At 34.4% G+C, this 19,377-nt stretch overlaps 1 protein-coding gene across 7 annotated transcripts in view; it reads left to right on the forward strand.

Moving 5' to 3' along the window:
* Positions 1 to 19,377, forward strand: part of CPNE8 (copine 8) — a 240,834-nt gene that overhangs the window by 127,059 nt on the left and 94,398 nt on the right. For all 7 annotated transcript variants that reach the window (XM_073877714.1, XM_073877713.1, XM_025879525.2 and 4 more), the window contains 3 exons: positions 8,058 to 8,121; positions 14,055 to 14,158; positions 18,810 to 18,914. In XM_073877714.1, the coding sequence (XP_073733815.1) occupies positions 8,058 to 8,121; positions 14,055 to 14,158; positions 18,810 to 18,914 (273 nt within the window). The remainder of the gene's footprint in view (positions 1 to 8,057; positions 8,122 to 14,054; positions 14,159 to 18,809; positions 18,915 to 19,377) is intronic.

Genomic DNA, 19,377 nt, shown 5'->3' on the forward strand with positions numbered 1-19,377 from the left:
TTTACAATTGTTTGACCTTCTTGTTGGATAGACCCTTTAAGTAGGATATAGTGTCCTTCCTCATCTCTTATTATAGTCTTTGGTTTAAAATCTATAATTTGTCTGATATAAGGATTGCCACCCCACCTCTCTTTTGATGTCCATTAGCATGGTAAATAGTTTTCCACCCTCTCACTTTCAATCTCGGGGTGTCTTTCGGTCTAAAATGTCTCTTGCAGGCAGCATATCGATGGGTCTTGTTTTTTTATCCAATATGATACCCTCTGTCTTTTGATTGGGACATTTAGCCCATTTACATTCAGGGTAACTTGAAAGATATGAATTTAGTCGCATTGTACTGCCTGTAAGGTGACTGTTAACTGTATATTGGCTGTGTTCCTTTCTGGTGTATGTTGCTTTTAGGCTCTCTCTATGCTTAGAGGACCCCTTTCAATATTTGTTGTAGGGCTGGTTTCGTGTTTGCAAATTCCTTTAGTTTTTGTTTGTCCTGGAAGCTTTTTATCTCTCCTTCAATTTTCAGTGACAGCCTAGCTGGATATAGTATTCTTGGCTTCATATTTTTCTCATTTAGTGCTCTGAACATATCATGCCAGTCCTTTCTGGCCTGCCAGGTCTCTGTGGATAGGTCTGTTGCCTATCTAATGTTTCTATCAGTGTAGGTTACATATCTCTTCTCCCAAGCTGCTTTCAGGATTTTCTCTTTGTGTCTGATACTCGTAAGTTTTACTATTAGATGTCGGAGCGTTTACCTGTTTCTATTGATTTTGAGAGGGGTTCTCTGTGCTTCCTGGATTTTGATGCCTGTTTCCTTCCCCAAATTAGGGAAGTTCTCTTATAATTTGCTGCAATATACCTTCTGCCCCCTCTCTCTTTCTTCTTCTTCTGGGATTCCAGTTATTCTAACGATGTTTCATCTTATGGTATCACTTATCTTTCAAATTGTGCCCTCGAGATCCAGTAGTTGTTTATCTCTCTTTTTCTCAAATTCTTTATTTTCCATCATTTGGTCTTCTATATCACTGATTTTCTCTTCTGCCTCATGTATCCTAGCAGTTAGTGCCCCCATTTTTTATTGCACCTCAGTAATAGCCTTTTTTTTTTCAACTTGGTTAGATTTTAGTTCTTTTATTTCTCCAGAAAGGTTTTCTCTAATAACTTCTATAGTCTTTTCAAGCCTAGCTAGTATCTTTAAAATCATGTTTCTGAACTCTAGGTCGACATCATACTAATGTCCGTATTGAGTAGGTCCCTGGCAGTTGGTACCACCTCTTGTTCTTTTTGTTGAGGTGATTTTTTCCATCTTGTCATTTTGTCCAGAGGAGAATAGATGAATGAGAGAACAAAATGCTAAAAGGGTAACAATGTCCCCAGAATATATACTCTAAACAAATCAGAAAAGACCTGAAACCAGGGGAAAAGAAAGGGAAGAAATGAAAACAGAAAAAGAAAAAAAAAAAGAAAAAGATAAAAACAAAAACAGAACAAAACAAAAAAACAATATAATCAAATATGATCAGGCTGGTGCATAGATCAGTGCCATACACTAGATTTTGGGTGTATCTTGGTCTGTTAGAAGAAAGTGTCTCCCATAATTTTAAAGAAAGAAAAACTTATATATGTACAAAAATAAGGGTTGATACGATGAAGGGATGGAATATGAATGTAAAGATGAAAATTACAACAAATTTTATAAAAGGATTTGATAAGATAAGAAGTTCTTTAAAAAAAGAAAGAATAGGATTAAAAAAAGAAGAAGAAAGTAAAGGAGAGAGAATGTGATCAGGCAGGAGACTAGGACAAAGCCATACACTGTAGATTTAGGGTATAGTTTGATCTGTTAGAAGAAACGGCATCTCAAAATTTTTAAGAGAGATCAACTTATATATATATATATATGTCAAAAATAAGAGTAACTACTACAAAGGGATAGAATAGGACTCTAAAAATGAAAAATAAAAATCTTTTTTAAAAAAGGGATTGATAAAATGTTGGTTGAGAAAGAGAAAAAGAAAAATTCAAAAAAAAAAGACAGTTAAAACAACTTTGAAAGACTAAGGAATCATGGTAAAAAAGCCATGGATTCTTTGTGCAGTATTCCCCTAGCGTTGGACTTCTGCCGTTCTCATTGATGGGTAAACTTGGTCCCGGCTGGCGGTTCTTGATGATCTTCTGGGGGAGGGGCCTGTTGCAGTGTTTCTCAAATGTCTTTGCGGGAGGTGGAATTGCCCCGCCCTTGCCTGGTCCAGGCTAAGTAATCTGCTCGGGTTTGCTCTTGGGAGCTTTTGTTCCCTGCAAGCTTTCCGTACAGCTTTGGAGGATGAGAGTGAAAATGGCGGCCTCCCAATCTCTGCCCCGGGGGAGCCGGGAACTCAGGGCCCCACTCCTCAGTGCGCCCCCAGAGAAGAGCAATCACTCCCGTGTCTCCGGTCTCTGACTGCACTCTGTGCTCACCTGGCTTGTGACTGAGCGTTTCTATCTCTGGTATCCTACTCGGTGTGGAGTCTCCAAACCCAGCAGATCCCTGCAGTACACTCCGGCGCCACACCTCCTGGTGGAGGAAGTGGAATCTCCCCGGATCTGCCGCTTGTTGGATCCCTGCTGGAGGAGCAGTGGCCTGACTGTGTTGTGGATCAGCGTCTATGGCAACCCCAAGCTGAGAGCCCACGCTTTGGCTCCGTCTTGACAGCCGGCTTCCCCGCTCCGATACCTGGGAGCTCTGCTGCACTCAGGCACCCCCGGTCTTTCTGTGACCCCGAGGGTCCTGAGACCACACTGTCCCACGAGGGTTCCACCCCCCACTTAGCCACTGGAGCGACATCCCTCAGCGGAGCCGACTTCTAAAAGTTCCGATTTTGTGCTCCGCGACTCTATCACTTGCCAGAAGCGGCTGACGGAGGCCCCTCCCCCACCATCTATCCTCCCGAATATCGCCGCGGATTCACTTCTCCGCACGTCCTACCTTCCAGAAAGTGGTCGCTTTTCTGTTCAGAGAGTTGTCGCTACTCTCTTCTTCTATCTCCTGTTGAGTTCGTAGGTGTTCAGAATGGTTTGATCCCTATCCAGCTGAATTCCTGAGACCAGACGAAATCTGGGTCTCCTACTCCTCTGCCATATTGCTCCGCCCTCTCGAGTGTGTATTTCTTAATAAGGAGTTGATCAAAATCGGGAAACTTCACTATGGTACAATGATGTTATCTAATCCATACTCCATATTAAAATTTCAACAGTTGTCTCAATAATATCCATTGTAGCTATTTTCCCCCAGTCTAAAATTTAGTCAAGAATCATACATTGAATTTAATTGTCCTGATTTTAGTGTCTTTTAACCCGGAACAGTTCCTCAGCCTGTCTTTTCTTTCTCACATTGTTTTTAATTATCTTTTTATTTTAGAATAGCTTTAGATTTACAGAAAAGTTACAAAGGCTGTACAGGGAGTTCTTATACATTCCTCACCCAGTTTTTCCTATCAGTAACATATTACATTACCAATGTACATTTGTCGCAACCGGTAAACCAACATTGATACATTATAGTTAACTAACTCGAGTCTTTATTTGAATTTTAGTCTTGTTTTTTCCACTAATGTTCCTTTTCTCTTACACAGTTCAGTTTAGGAAACCACATTGCATTTAGTCATCCTGTCTTCTAGTATCTTTTTTTTTAAAGATTTTATTTATTTTACAGAGAGAGAGACAGCGAGAGAGGGAACACAAGCAGGGGGAGTAGGAGAGGGAGAAGCAGGCTTCTCGCTGAGCAAGTGCCCTATGCGAGACTCGATCCCAGGACCCCTGGGATTATGACCTGAGCCGAAGGCAGACCTTAACAACTGAGCCACCCAGGTGCCCCCTATCTCCTAGTATCTTTTATTTCGTGACAATTTCTTAGTCTTTCCATGTTTGGGATGACCTTGACGGTTTGGGGATGTATTAGCAGATATTTTGTAGAAAGCCCCTCAATTTGGGATTTTTTTCTAATGTTTTTTTCATGATTAGACTTGATTAGGTTTGGAGGGAAAGGCCACATAGGTGAGGTACTCCCATTACATTATGTCAGTAGTACATGATAGCAACATGACCTATTGCTGGTGATGTTAACTGTATTAACTGGCCAGGGTAGTGTTTGCCAGGTTAAAATGGTCAACATATGGTACACATATCCTTTTGTAGGATGGTGAGTTTTTTAATATGTTCTGGAGCTATAATGTTAGATGCATAGAGTCTTGAGATTATTATATCTTCCTAATTAATTGCAACTTTTATTGATTACATAAGAACTATTTCTAGCAGTCTTTTTAAATTTAAAATCTATTTGTTTGCGATTAATGTAGGTCCACTGGTTTTCATTGGGTTTAGTTTTTTTTCCCCTTAGTATATCTTTGCATCTTTTCTTTTGAACTTTCTAAATCCTTAAATTTTTATTTTATTGTACATAGCTCATGGATGAATTTTTATTTTTTTTATACAGTGTGATAATATAATTTTAATCTGGAACATTTATTTCATTATGATGTGCTTTAGTAACTATCCCTCTGGATTTATTTCCCTCACCTCTTTAGTGCTTTTTATATGCTTCACCCTTTTTTCCCTTTAGTTTCCTTTGAATTGGTTATATTTTTAAACATTATTCCAGAATTCTCCTTTTCTAAACTTCAGGTTATGAAGTCCTTTAAAAACTGTAGTGTTGTGGAAGTTTTTACATATACTTACTTACTTTATCAAATTCTGTTCACTTTAAAGCATCTTTTACTTTCTTCCTGAACAATCAAAGAACATCAGAAGATTTAACTTAAATTCTCACCCTCCTGATGAATCCTATCATACGTATTTGTTAATTAGTTTTTAACATTTGTATCTTGTCTTATAGTCAATATTTATTAAGATTTCTTTATATTTTACCACTTCCTTTATTGTTTCTTCTTTCTTCGCAGACTTCCCATCTGTGATCATTCTCCTTCAGTTTCGAGTCCTTCAGAAATGCCTCAAGCGAGGGTGCTTGGCTATACACTCACTCAGTTCTTACTTGTTTAACAATATTTGTGGTTCATGCTTTCTCTTGTAAGAGATGTACACTGTCTGTATTCCCAGGGTGGCAGTTGCATTCTTTTAAACCACTGAAGATATTTTCACTTGTCTTTCAGCTTCAATATTCCTTCTGAGTAGTCAGTCCCAGTTTAATATTTGTATTCCTGTAGGCCATCTGCCTTTTCTCTCAGGCTTGTTTGAACATACGTCCTTCATCTCTGGTGTTTTGCCTTGTCCATCTCATATGTATAGTTATAAATTTACTTTTATTTATGCTGCTTGGCTAGTTTCCTAGCCATTTTCTCTTCAAATATTCTATCTCCTTCTTGCAATATTTCTCCTCCTTCCTGGACTTCTGATTAGATGTGTATTAAACTTTTACCTTTGTTCTCCATGTGTGTAAACCTCTTTATAATAGTTTCCATGTCTGCCTCTCTGTGCTGCATTGTGGATAATTTCTTTACAGCTATCTTTCAGCTTACTAATTCTGCTGTGTCTAATCTGTGGCTAAATCCATTCCCCGAGTTTTCTATTTCTATTATTATTTCCAGAATTTTCAAATTTTTTCTCCAAATATTCTTGATTATTTTTATAATCCTTAGCTAATTAGTCATATTTCCATTCTTCTCTTTAAGTTTTAGGTATGTTACTCATGCTTACATTTTGTATATTATGCATAATATTTCTAGTATTCTAAGTATGTGTTTGATTCTGTAGACTGTTGCTTCTGCAGATTCTAATACATGGTACACTTTTCCTTCAGTGTTTTGTGATACTTTGAAATGAACACATATGTATTTTTTAAGCTTTTAATATAAGAATCTTTTGAGATGTAGTTTGAAGGCAAACTCTTCAGAAAGGTTTTACATTGACCAGATACCTATGATCACTGCAATTAAATTGAATTCTTGGTTTGAAGTTATTTATAACTACTCAGGTAGTGAAAATTAAGGCAGCAAGACTGGTTGAGGTCTGAATGATTAAGGAACTTTTTTTTTTCTTTTATTCATCATCAGTTTTTAAGGCAGGGATTTACTTTACAGGTCCCTCCAAAGTGAATATTTGTATCTAATTCATGCTATAATCAGGCAACATAGTCATTGTGATCCAAGCTTTATGTTGTATATTAGTCACTTATTGAATTCTCCACCTTCTGAGTCTCTCCCTCTGCACCCCACTTTTTTTTTTATTTCTCATTTTTGTGTCCTGAGGAGACATAAAAAACAAGCCCAAGATAAATTCTATAGGGTCACCTCTGCTTGTCTTTCTGGTTTTCCATCTTCAGCTTCAGATTGGTCCTTACTTTCTTGCCCGGTTATCAGAGCATTTGTAAAGTCTTTTTTGGCAAATTTTATTCAACATTTTAAGGTACTTTCAGGTACGTGTTCAGTCAAGCTGTTTGTCATAACATTGAAAATGTGAATCTTGAGGTTCATAGATAGAATAAAACAAAAGGTACAGCTAGATTAGAAAAATGAACTGATTAAGATTGCTGGAAGGATGCTAACTAAAAATGATGTGTATAATTTTCCAAGGAAAAACGTGCAAGGATAAATTACTTGATTTTTTAGTCATAAAGACGAGGAGAAAATGGAAGGTCCTGACATGTGCAGTTACCCTAATGGGGAGCAAAGATATAGAGAAAACAAAATTTTGTGATAGGCAGTTTCCTGCGTAAGCTATGAGATGACATTTTTAGCTGAAAACCAAGTGGTGCCCTCGAGAAGAAAATATTAGAATAGAAAGAGAAAAGAAAGAGGAGTTTTACAATAATTTTATACTGATACATTTGTAGCTCAGATATTTTAATATTTCATTATTTTAACTTCTTCCCAGTTAAGATAACTAAAGAGTCCAGTCCCTTTACCCAGGGAGCACAGGGGATTATATATCTGATGCATACATGCTGACATAGATTGTCAGAGATGAGTTCTATTCTTGAGGACAAACACACTTGTTGGGCTCTAATTTCACAACTTGTAGTTCCCAGGATGAACTGAAGAGTTTGTGAACTATGACTCATAATGGGACAAAAGACAAAACACCATGGGAGCATGAGGATTATTCTTTGGAGGATTCTCATGGGCTTGTCTCTGTATTCCCTCATGTAAAGCCAGGAACCTTATATGCGCCTTGCATTTTCCTAGTGGACTTTGCTCTTAGTGTCAGTTGGAATCTATATGAGCATAAATATACCAAACACATGTAAAAAGAAAAGTGTGTGGGAGTTTTACTTTGTTTAATTTTTGTTTTGCTTATGTATTACATATTTTCACTATATTTGGAGCACCTGCTATGTGTAGACATTTAACTCTGTTGGCTTACAAGAGGTCTATGTCATGAATTTTACTCTTATAGAGGTTATAATCAACTTGAAAAAAGAAAGGGAAAAAATACATGATTGTAACAAGTTAAGGGTAATTAAATGCTAAGCTTGTACTACTGACCTGAAGTGCCATAGGAATGCAGAGAAGGCTAAACTTTGTATGAGGTTGACCAGGATGAAGTTTCCTGGAACAGATGGAACTTTATCTGGGGATATGGAAGGTTTGAGGTGAAATAGGGGACAGTTAGTGTGCTGAGGTATATCAGGGCATGGGAATGGCCACAAAGAAGAAGTAAGCACAAATAAGTAACCATGTTGATGAAAGGAGAAAGAAGTATTGAAAACCAAAATTAGGAATAGGTTTTAATCACATGATAGAAATCTTAGAACCCATAGAAAAAATTTTATTATATTATAGATATCATATAATATTATATATATTACATATGGTAAATGATATGAAGCTCTTGACAATTCTTGAGCAGAGGTCTGACAGGTTAAAAGTGATCAAAGTTTAGCTTCATTAGGAAATGTGGATCCATAGGATAAACTCAAGGTTGAAACTAGGAATATATTTTGTTAGAAAAGAGCCCACCAGTTAGTAGCATGCTCTTTATTTGGTTCCATAAAAATGAAATATATATTATTAGTTTGTATTATAAATATTCATATAAACTATTAATGTATATAAATATATTTTTGGTTGTAGAGGAATTCCAGGGAGGAAATGTGGTACGATCATACTTACAGCAGAGGAATTAAACTGTTGTAGGGTAAGTAAATATTTCTTTGGATTAAAAAGTAATTCCAATACTTCTTTGAAAAGATATTCTGAAACTATATTTAAATGATTAATTTTTGAGTAATTTTGGCAAAAAAAATAAGTAAAACTACTTTATATAATTCTCTAATCTATAAAACATCATTTTAGATACATAGTCATTTTAGATAGTTAGAGAGACTACATTTATAGTCCAAAAAGGATATCAGTTATTTTAACAGTCTTTTTAAGGAAAAGAAATTATAAAATAAAACCTAATGTCAGTATTATTTGGGGGGCATTAATATTAGGAATTATCAGTTGTACCGATCAGCTAAGTTCTTGCAAAAATTTTGAAGATTTATGTGTGATTTTCTAGGAGTATTTCTAGTCACTTGACTTTAGTCCTTTTACCTAACATACTTGTTTTTTCTATAATTCTAATGGAATTAATTCAGGATTTATATAAGTTCCTATCTTTTGTTAGCTTGGGAAGCGCACGTTTGAGGAAGGGACCAGCTACCACTCCAACTGAGAATATGAGGACATAGAGTGCATACTTAGTACTTTTAGAAAACTGCTATTTTTAGTTGTGATTTGCTGATATAACCGTTGACTCATGTTCATTGATGTTACTGTCATCAAGAACTGAGGTGATGGCTATGACACTCCACACTGGAAGTAATGATAGCTCTCTGAATCTGAAGGTGATATTATCTATTTAATGTGGCCCAGTGGATCCCTGGGAATTGTTATTTCTAGGGGGGAAAAAAGAAGTTTTCCCTGGGTTAAATCTCTAGGGCTCTTTATTTTCAACTTCTGCTTTATGATTTTAGGAACAGAAGTTCCTGAAGAATACTAAAAACTTTATGCTTTAACATTGGCTATAGTTTCCATATAGAGAACTATTATTTATTATCTAAGTATGTAACTTTAATCTCTATAGTTTTTTCTTTAAGGATAATTACTATGGCTTTTGGTACATAATATATTTCTGAGGCAATATGGGCAGAAATCCGTATGATACTTGCCAACAAATGATGGAAACTGGGATTTCGGTGGGGTAGAGGGTGGTTGGTGAGATAACAAAAGGAAAGTATAGTAACAGTGTTGTGGAGATGATTAAACAAAACTTAGACTCTAAGTAGTTAAAATGCATTTAAATTGAGGCCCTCTTCTTCTTCCTCCATTGTCTATGCACCTGTGGGCCGGTCTGGCCACCTCAGTCTCAGTTTTTTCCTGTGTAAAATGCCCAGAAACCTACTCCCAGTTAGAATGCCGTTAAACGGAGTTGAGTTCTGGATTTGCTATGAATTTGTACTTTGTCTTATCAAATTACTTGACCCTTCTGTTTTACTTTCCATATTTGCAGGGGGGGAGAAAAAAACAGACACATGAACCGGTCACTAGAATATTTTTAAAAATTGCCCCAGCTCTGATAATTAACCACCACAACATTAAATCTGAAAATATAACATATATGAAAGCATTTTATGTATACTAAGAATACATTACAAAAAGTACAACACAGTACAGAAATATTACCTACCATCTTTTTTTTTGTTAAAATGGCACTTAGAATTATATCATCTAATCATCTTTTATACTTCTTGTCTCTAAATTTATATATGTATATATAATATGTGTTTTATATAGTGAGGGAGGGAAGAGAAAAAGAAGTTCAAGGTCAGTAAGATACATGTTCTTTGTGTTGACATTAACATGCTATTTTGTCAGAATCTTGACATTCAGGTGATTTTGTGTAAATATGCCAATGAACACATTATTTTTAGTTCTATTGCAAAATAGAACCAAGATAACCAAGGGCATAGATTGAGTATGGCCGGGTTGCATCTTAAATATCTTCCACTTTCAATTTTGTTGTTTTGCTTGGAAAAACAGGAAAGAACAGGAATGTTTCCATGCAAATGAAGTAGAATCTGTTACTTACTAATTAAGAGGCATTTTTTTTTTTACCACTCTTTCTACTACTAAAGATTTTAGAATATCTGGAATTAACTTTTAACAAGTAAACACATATTTATTATACTTTACAATTATAGATCTAATATTTTAAAAAATATTGCTTAAATCTTGATCTAACTTCACTTGTGTATAGTATGTTATGACTCTTAGCTACAGCCTTATTGATAATCAGCATCATTAAGATGTATACACCTTGAAATAATATTACTATGCTAGTATAGTAGAAGAAACAAATATATTCAAAGCAATGCTCATAGTTACTTCAGAAGAGACTGTGTCTTTAAATGCACATTTAAGTAGTTTGAAAATATCAGGCATTATCACTTAGAATCTTGAAGGAAGTAATTTTACTTCACATTTGACATCATACAAATTGATGGGTTTTTTTCCCCCCTTTAAAACACATTGTTATTAACTTGAGTGTAAGCTTTGGGATCAGGACACCTAAATTTCAATCTTCTCTCTTTCAGTATTCAGCTGAGTGAGGTTATAGTCTTAGAGCTTTAATTTCTGCATTTGTAAAATGCAGAAGTCTTAATATCTTCCCCAGATCATTGCTTTGCAGAATAAAAAAGGGGGCAGCATTGGAGAAATGTGTAAATTATAAATTTATACAAATATTTGTTTTTAGAGGATGATTTTAATTATCTCAACCTAGTATTACATAGTTTATTTCAAATGCCACTTTTGTAATATATCTAGCCAAATGTGCAAGCATAAGAATTCATGTAATTTTGAAATTATATTGGGATTGTTTATTCACTCAGTATTTTAAAAGTAGCTTGAGATTATCCACAAATAATATTTTTCATTCTGATTAATTGATTGATTGATTGATTGATTCCACAATATTCACAAAACATACACAGTGCTAGTCCCTGAAATGGATGCTTAGAATACAATGGTGAGAAAAAAACAACAACAAACAACCCTGGTCCTTGTCTTTAATGAACAAGTAGTTTGTGGGAAAGACAGACATTAATTAGATGACTGTGCAGGTATATGTGTCATGATATGTACTAAGTGATCAAATATAAGAGAGTATAATGGAGAATCCAGTTTATACTGGGGAGGGGTCACTGCAGACCTCTTTGAGAAAGTAACATTTAAGCTTAGCCCTAAGGAATGGTTTGCCAGTTAAATGAAGAATTCTAGTGGAATGCATGGCTTGCATAAGGTTGTGAGGAGGGAAGGAATCGTGTCTGGTGTGTGGTGGCAAAGGGCTAAGACCAGGGGATGATTGAGACAGAACTTTGAAGGATGAAGGTAGAAAAGGCTGCTCGGAGCCCGTTTGGTGCTGCGCTTTGTAGACCATGTTAAGGATCCTGTGTTTATCCTCAATACAAGAGGAAGCCTAGAAACATTTTAAATTATGAACAATATTTCTTTTATGTTTTGAGAATATTGCGGTGTCTGCAGAGTGGAAAATGGGCTGGATGGTTGCAAGAGTAGAAGGGGGAGAAAGAAAAATGCTACTGTGCATGCCCCAGGGAGAGAGGAAGTTGGCCTGGACTAAGGTGATGCCAGTGTAGCCAGAGTGAAGATTTGAGAAGTGTCTTAGAGGTGGAATGATGTGAGACTTGGTTTAGATGAAGGGTCAAGAAGAGAAAGGAGTCAAGGACTGCTTCCTTGAGCACTTTGGGTGGATGACGAATCACTAATTGAGCTGGGAAAATTGCAAGAGAAGCAAGTTGGATTTGAATTAGTTGGAAGTGCCTGTGAAGCATTTGAGTGGATTTCTACCATAGCAAGTTTGTTATACTGGTCTGGAGTATTGAAGAAAAATCTTAAAATTCTCTCAGGTGGCATTAAGCACAAGAGATTAAAAAAAAAACAACAACTTTGCAATGATGCTTCTGTATTTCTATAAGTAAGTAAGTGCTTGTCTTTCCCCCATAGAAATTAGATTTCATTTGTGCTAGATATAGATGGAATCCCTGCTAAGGTACTAACTTGGATAATTGCAAAAAATATTTCCCCTAGGTTTATATAATTTAGTATATCGAAAGCAATCTTTATTTTTTATTTTTAATCAATTACTTGTTTTGCAAGTCTTAAGGAATGTAATTTGAAAAATTACAACTTGGTATTATGTTTACCAGTGATGGAAATTTGTTTTAATAGTATTTAATTTCTGTGAAGATTTATTCACAATCAGTTTGAAATACATACATTTCAGTAATCTGTTGTGTACTTTGAATATATCAGAATGTTTTTTGGTAGTTTGTGTTTTGGTCCAGGTGCTTTGGGAAAATGTCTTACAGGAGTGGGTTTTTCCTTTTTCCTTTTTTTTTTTTTTTTTTTTTTTTTTTTTTCTGTAGCGAGTACAATGTCCTTGTCCTATGTTCTTAGAAAACCATTCTCTCTCAGGGCCATTTTAATATATGTGAAGGTGAAAGGGCATTCAAACCAAACCAAAACAAAGAAATCAAAACCAGTCCTTCTTTCTCAGTTTTGCTCTGATTTTATAGTTTGATTGTAGGGTGATTTTCTCACTGCTTCCTTAAAGAATACTATAGAAATTTTGGTCTTTCAACCTCAAATTTGAAAAGTGATCATGGTTGAAAAGTTTGAGGTGATAGTGGTGTCCATATTTTTCTTGCCTATGTGTTTTTTTTAATTTTCTTTAAAATGTATGTTGGTCGCTATGCCTGTTCAGAAAGTGAAATCATTATATAATGAGTGTTCCTCTGGTAGAAATTACATCTGTGCTAAATATAAAAGCAAAATGACACTATATCAATGCATTGAAAACCAGAAATCTAGAGCTGTGAACTTCTCCAAGGGCAGAGATGTCTTCATCTCTCTATTCCCAGATTCTAGCCTGAGTATTGCTTCAGAAATGTTTGCTAAGTAAGTATATGAATGAATGAATGAATGAATGCATGAAAAAGAGAGATAGTGTTCTCTTGTATAGTGTTCCAGAAATGCTAAAGGGAAATAATGAAAATTTTAGTTGGATGTTTAAGTACTGCTGGACTCTGCGAAGTAAAAAATAGTGAATAAGAGAGTGCCTTTTTAGTCATTCTTAACAGTTTCACCAAATAGCATTTAAAACTGCAACCTCTTGATTGAATCTGAATTACTTTAACCCCCCATCTCTTTCCAAAATTGTTAGCATCTTCTTTCAGTTAAAAAAAAAAAACAGACAAATCGAAAATACTGATTTTAATTGTTAAATTACTATATATTTCCTACTTTTTGAAGGTGCTCATCCTATGTAATTGAATAATGTTTAACTTCCTTAATTTATGATACTCCAACTTATTTACTTATAAGCTAATCTCTGTAGCTTATGAGTGCTTAAATATATACATAAAAAAAATGATGGGTTTAGCATAATAATTAACATCCAAATACATAATTACACTACAGATAAGCGTGAAAGTGCTTTACTTTCCTTGAAGCCCAATATAATAGGAATTATTGTTAAGACTTTGTGATGCACTTGTGTATAATTAAAAAGGAACCCTTTTCTCCCCCTAGATTGCAAACTGTGTGGTCAGTCTGGATCTGTCTTGTACCTTATCTAATGAGCAAAGATGTCTTAACATCTAATACATGATAGATATGTAATAGATGCTTAGTAATTTCCGGAGAAATTAAAAAACAGTTAATGCTCTGAAAATGTGTACTTGGATAACTAAAGATAGGAATGAAGATATTGTATTATATAATATTGAATACCTATAGTCATCTACTTACTATCACTTTTCCAGGGAGAAATGTTAGAGGTTTTTAAAAAGTAATAGTTCTGTGACTAGAACAAAAACTTCCAGAGTCAATTTTTTAGTCTCACAATCCTTTAAAAAGCAATTTTATGTTGTTTGGGATTCTTGCACACTTGGCCATTTGCATTAAAATGGTAAATTTGTTTTCTTGTCAAGTCTTGCCTGTGATCTGCAGTTTCTAGTTATTTATAACCGAGGTTTTGAGATATTTTATTAATTTTGTTTGTAGGATGCTGTTCTGATGCAATTTTGTGCGAACAAATTGGACAAGAAGGACTTTTTTGGAAAATCAGATCCTTTTCTTGTATTTTATCGAAGTAATGAAGATGGCAGGTAGATTTATCTTTTATGCATTTTAACTCTATAGTAAGAATCATACTTCAACTATTATTTTTTTCTCAGAGAAGCTCAGTAAATTGACAAACAGTAAAATATTTTGGTATTTTAAAAATTGATTTGATTTTTGCCTCTCAATAATAATGTGTAATTTTATAAGCATTTTACACGTTTTGTATGAAATTAAAAATGAATGATTTTCAGCTTCAAAGAAACATTTCCTCTGTACTTTCCCTAAATATTATATTACCTTAATAGGATGGAAGAATTAAATTTTTGTGGAAATCTAAGACACTAAAACTAATGTTTCTGGTTATAAAATTGAAGTCTTAAGCCATTTTCTCAGAGAAGGATTAGGATTTTATAGGTTGCTTTTTATACTTCAGGGTTTGGGGTTTTTTCCCCCCCAATGATATTTGTCTAACATGCAATAACATTTTTCATTACATTTTAGTAATTTGAATGTTTTTAGCAGTCATGATTAGACTGGTTTCTATGTGGTTTGAAATTGTACCCATGAGTTATAAAGTATAACTTAATATGTACGATTCTACCATTAAATATATTTTACTGTTTCTGAGATTCATACTCTACTGTCAGTATCTGTGGGAAAGTTTAGTGGTAAAATTATGGGCCAATGTTCTATTTTGACTAGGTTTAAGTCATGACTATGCTACTTAATAGCTATGAGACCATAGGCAAACTTTTTAACCCATAAGAGACTCCGTTTCCTCATCCATAAGATGGGCTAATAATCATAGCTACTTCACAGTGTTGTTGACAGTATTAAATGAGTTAAAGCACAAAAAACAGAAGCTTGCTTAACACATAAAATATAAATGTTAGCTGTTATTATTTTTAATCTTAATGTATAAGTTTTCCTTTACTGTATGCAATAAAATATTAGCTAAAGGGAAAATGTTATTTCAAGATTAAAAAAAAGGGAAGAGAATGAAAAAAAAAAACCTGTCACTACTGTCACACTTACAAATGAAATTATACATGTTAATGTTATGTAATAAGTATATAAAATGTTACATAAAAATAGAAAGTTTGCTATTTAAAGTGAATACACTGGGCCGTATAAAATGATGCTTTACTTATTGTGAGATTGTTGTTGATGCAAATACTGGGCAACTGTTGGTTATTGTGTTATGGCGTCACATTATTGCACTTTTCGTACTTCCTTTCTATCTTGGTGGTAAAAAACGTCAGAGTAGTATTTGCATCTGAACACTACTTTTACCCATGTGGAAAATACTGGACAATGAAGGAACTAGTCATTTGCCAGTCATTTCAAGGGTAGAGAAAAACTAAAGAATGGTTCAGGATTTCTTTGTCAAAAATGTTGTTGTCCTGTCTGAACTACTTGTTTTCTGAATTTTCTGTTTTTATTCTTATTAGTTTTCTTTATAAAGATTTGTTGTGCAATTATAGAATTTCAGTCTCTCACACATTTAATACTACTGATGAGGGTTATATTATGGAAACTTAATTATGCTTGTAAAAATGGTAGTAATTTATTCATTAAATGAAATGTAAATATTAAGAAAAGAGTACAATTAATCAAAAAATCTCATTTAAAAACAACTGTTGCTAAAATTTGGTGGATCTCATTTCAGAAAACTTTCCACTTACATTCCACACTGAAAACTAAGTCACCATTTATATCCAAATATATATTTTAAAATATATGTATTAGTGTATTGGTATATATTTATGTTTTATTTTGATGAGTTTTGAATGAGTAGCTGTGTTTTTACTCCTCACTTTTTATGTGTAAATCTCTTTTTTTAACTGCAAAGATTTTAGCTTTATTTTTAACATTTATTTGAATACGAAGCTATTTAAAAAATTGCCTGTTGCCTCATGTGTTTGAGGCTTGTTTTATAAGATAGTGTAAAACAGTTTTTACTAGAAGCATTAATAAAAATCCTTAACGATATAGGATTATAAATTCTTATTTTCTTGCTGTCACATTTATTTAGTAACTTAAACTGTATTCATAATTAGGTAATAATTTTCCCTTGGAATAGCTGGGTTTTTTTTGGCAAATGACTTCATTTAAAGTATTTTAATAAGGCTGCTTAATAAAAATAGTTTTCCTGTAATACTATTTGTAATATATATGCAGTTATATTTATGCAGCAATAAATAAATAGCTCACTAAGGTGAACCACTTAAGAGCAAAAGTTGCAAGTGTCATTGTATTTAATTATTATGGCTGGTGATTCTAGAAATATAATAGAAGTTTTGATTTAACCATAAAAAAGCCGAAAAGTTAGTAGAATGTTTGTTGAACATGTTCATTTGAAGATGGTCTGTTGGTTGCTCCATTATCTATCTATGTAACTTAACTACCTATGGGTCCGTGGATCTAGATATCATCTGTCTAGCTATCTCTATCTGCCACCACACCAAAGGCTTGATACATAGAAGAATGTGATTCAAGAGAAGAAGAGAAAGCCCCTTTGTAGATCTTTAAGAATGTATTGTATTATGAAGAGAGGCAGAAGCCTGTTTCTAAAACAAAAACAGTACACTTGACCCTTATACAAAATGGGTTTAAACTCCACAGGTCCACTTACACGTGGATTTTTTTTTTTTTGATACAGTACTGTAAATGTATTTTCTCTTAAGATTTTTTAAAATAATATTTTCTTTCCTCTAGCTTACTTTATTGCGAGAATACAGTATATAATACATATAACAAACAAAATATGTGTTAGTCAACTGTTTATATTATTAGTAAGGCTTCCAGTCACAGTAGGCTGGCTATTAGTAGTTCAGTTTTGGGGGAGTCAAAAGTTATGTGCAGATTTTTTACTGTGTGGTAGGTCCATGCCCCTAACCCCTGCATTATTCAAGGGTCAACTATATATGTAATTTTGTCCCCGTGAATTTTTCTTAACCATTTTTGTGTACTGTCTTTTCTCATTTGATTCCTTCTGTTTGTTCCCTGCCTCTCCTCCCTTATCTCCTTTTTCTTCTGTTTTAGATATCTCAGTGACCCTTTTTGAGTCTGCTCAGCCTATCCTCAGTCTTTCTTTTCATGGCTTTTGCCCCTAAATTGTTTTGGGCAAGTCAACTCTGAGAACATTTGACCACAATATATTCTCTTAAGCTCTGTCAATTTAGTAGCTGGAGTTTGTTTAACTGGGTGAGGATACTACCAAGGAGGGGGATGGCACTAATGACACCAGTCTTGTAATGAATACTTGATCCTTTTATGTTTCTATTTGATCTCTTAATAGAAGTAGACTCTTCTTGCCTGAGAGGAGGAAAATGGACTCAGAGCCTTTTCAAAATGAGAGTATTTTCTTGTGGGGGTTAGGTGCAGCATGTTCACTATGGTGCTTATGTAATGTTCTCATGTTCACAACTGTTACAGGTGGCCCAGTGTTTGGAACATTTCATTACTAGGGTCTTAGTGAGGACTGGGTTTGGGTTTCATTCTGACCAAGATCATTTTATAGCTCATGAACTGCTGCATGTGTTTACATTAGGCAAGAACATTTCCAGGACCTGATCCATGTATGGAGATTGAATGGTTTGGTGGAAACAATACTGGAATTGCAATCAGGAAACCAACTTTAACACTACATGGATTTTACCTCTTATTGTGTATTCTTTAGATCTATAGAGCCAACGGTTTAGATAAAGAAAGAACCATAAGCTGAGTGTCTCACTATAAATTCATGATGTTTATCTTAAGTGAGGCCCTTGGGCCCCTCCAGGAATCCTACTGTTTTGCTCAATCCACCAACTTTCCTTCTCTCCCAGACACCTCAGCACTTCTGCCCCCTTCCTTATATACTGATGATCACGCTTTCTATTTTATAAGAAAATCGAAGCAATTGGAGAACTTTCTCATGATCTCATCACAGAATCTCCTGTGCACTCTGCCTTCCTGAAAGGTCCTGCAGAATGACTCTCTGTGGTCCCAAGGCCAACTCCTCCATTGATGCCCTGGATCCCATCCACTTTCATCTACTGAAGGACATTCCTCCAGCCTTTCTCCCCTCCCTTATGCATCATAAATTGTTTCCTATCTGTTGGATCTTTCATTTAGCATACAACCTTGCTGTTATTTCTTCCTTTCCGGAGAGAAAAATTGAAAAGTAACAAAAGCCACAAACCTTTCTGTAGACTAATCTATCCCCTGAAACTACCCCCAATTTCTCTTTACAGCTGAACTCCTCAAATATATTCTCTACACATTGTCTCTGTTTCTTCTTCTGTCTTAAATCCATCCCAACCAGGTTTTTGTCCCCAGCACTACAACAAGCTAATATTTTTGGGGATACTGATGACCTTCATATTCTTAGCCATAGATATTTTTCACTGTTTCAATATGTCCTCACAATTTTTATAGGGATTCTTTACAAAGCAGCTTTACAATTTATTGAATCTGCAAAAGATTATTTTTCATAAACTTATTGTGATATCTCATTGCTTTATATTGTAGTGAGCTTATCTTTTAAAGTTCTAAAACCACAAATCTCTTTTTACTAAGTCATATACCAGCCACAGGGAGATTGACAACATTTGTTCTATACAAAAAAGAAAGAGAAGAATGCCTAACTAAAGCAATATATCATAATCAAATTATGAAAATAACTGAAAACCTTTTCTTTTGTTTTTACAGTTTTACAATTTGTCATAAAACAGAAGTTGTCAAAAATACTCTAAATCCTGTATGGCAAGCATTCAAGATCTCAGTCAGAGCATTATGTAATGGCGATTATGACAGGTAAAATAAATGACAACTTTTCTGAGAGTTTTGAAAATTTACTATAGACTTTGTATCTAATAATCTAAGCCAAATTTTTTAAAAATTAAGGTGGCTGCTTTACCTGTGTAAATGTGTATTTACCAAGCATAGATGATTTATTCAGAATTTTTAAATAACTTTTTTTTAAAATCCATGATGATTTGGGAAGAGGGATAATTTGACTAAAGTTCGGTTAAATTGACTGAGTTTCCAAGACCAAAAATATGCAAAGTGCTAAAAATGTATTAAATACTAGTTTGTTTTAACATATTATTCAAAAATTACTCTAGAATTTTCTTTGGCCTCAATGCTTTCATTTGGAATTATCTTTCTAGAGTGGAATAAGTAAATATACAAGATACAAGGCTAGGAGTAGGTATATTATCAACTTTGATGCACTCTTGAAAATGTTATTTGGCATCACTGTTCTCATGGTTGTTGA

Source organism: Callorhinus ursinus, unplaced genomic scaffold, assembly GCF_003265705.2.
Source record: "Callorhinus ursinus isolate GAN/ISIS: 27379988/994484 unplaced genomic scaffold, GSC_fseal_2.0 scaffold27, whole genome shotgun sequence".
Lineage (NCBI taxonomy): Eukaryota > Metazoa > Chordata > Mammalia > Carnivora > Otariidae > Callorhinus > Callorhinus ursinus.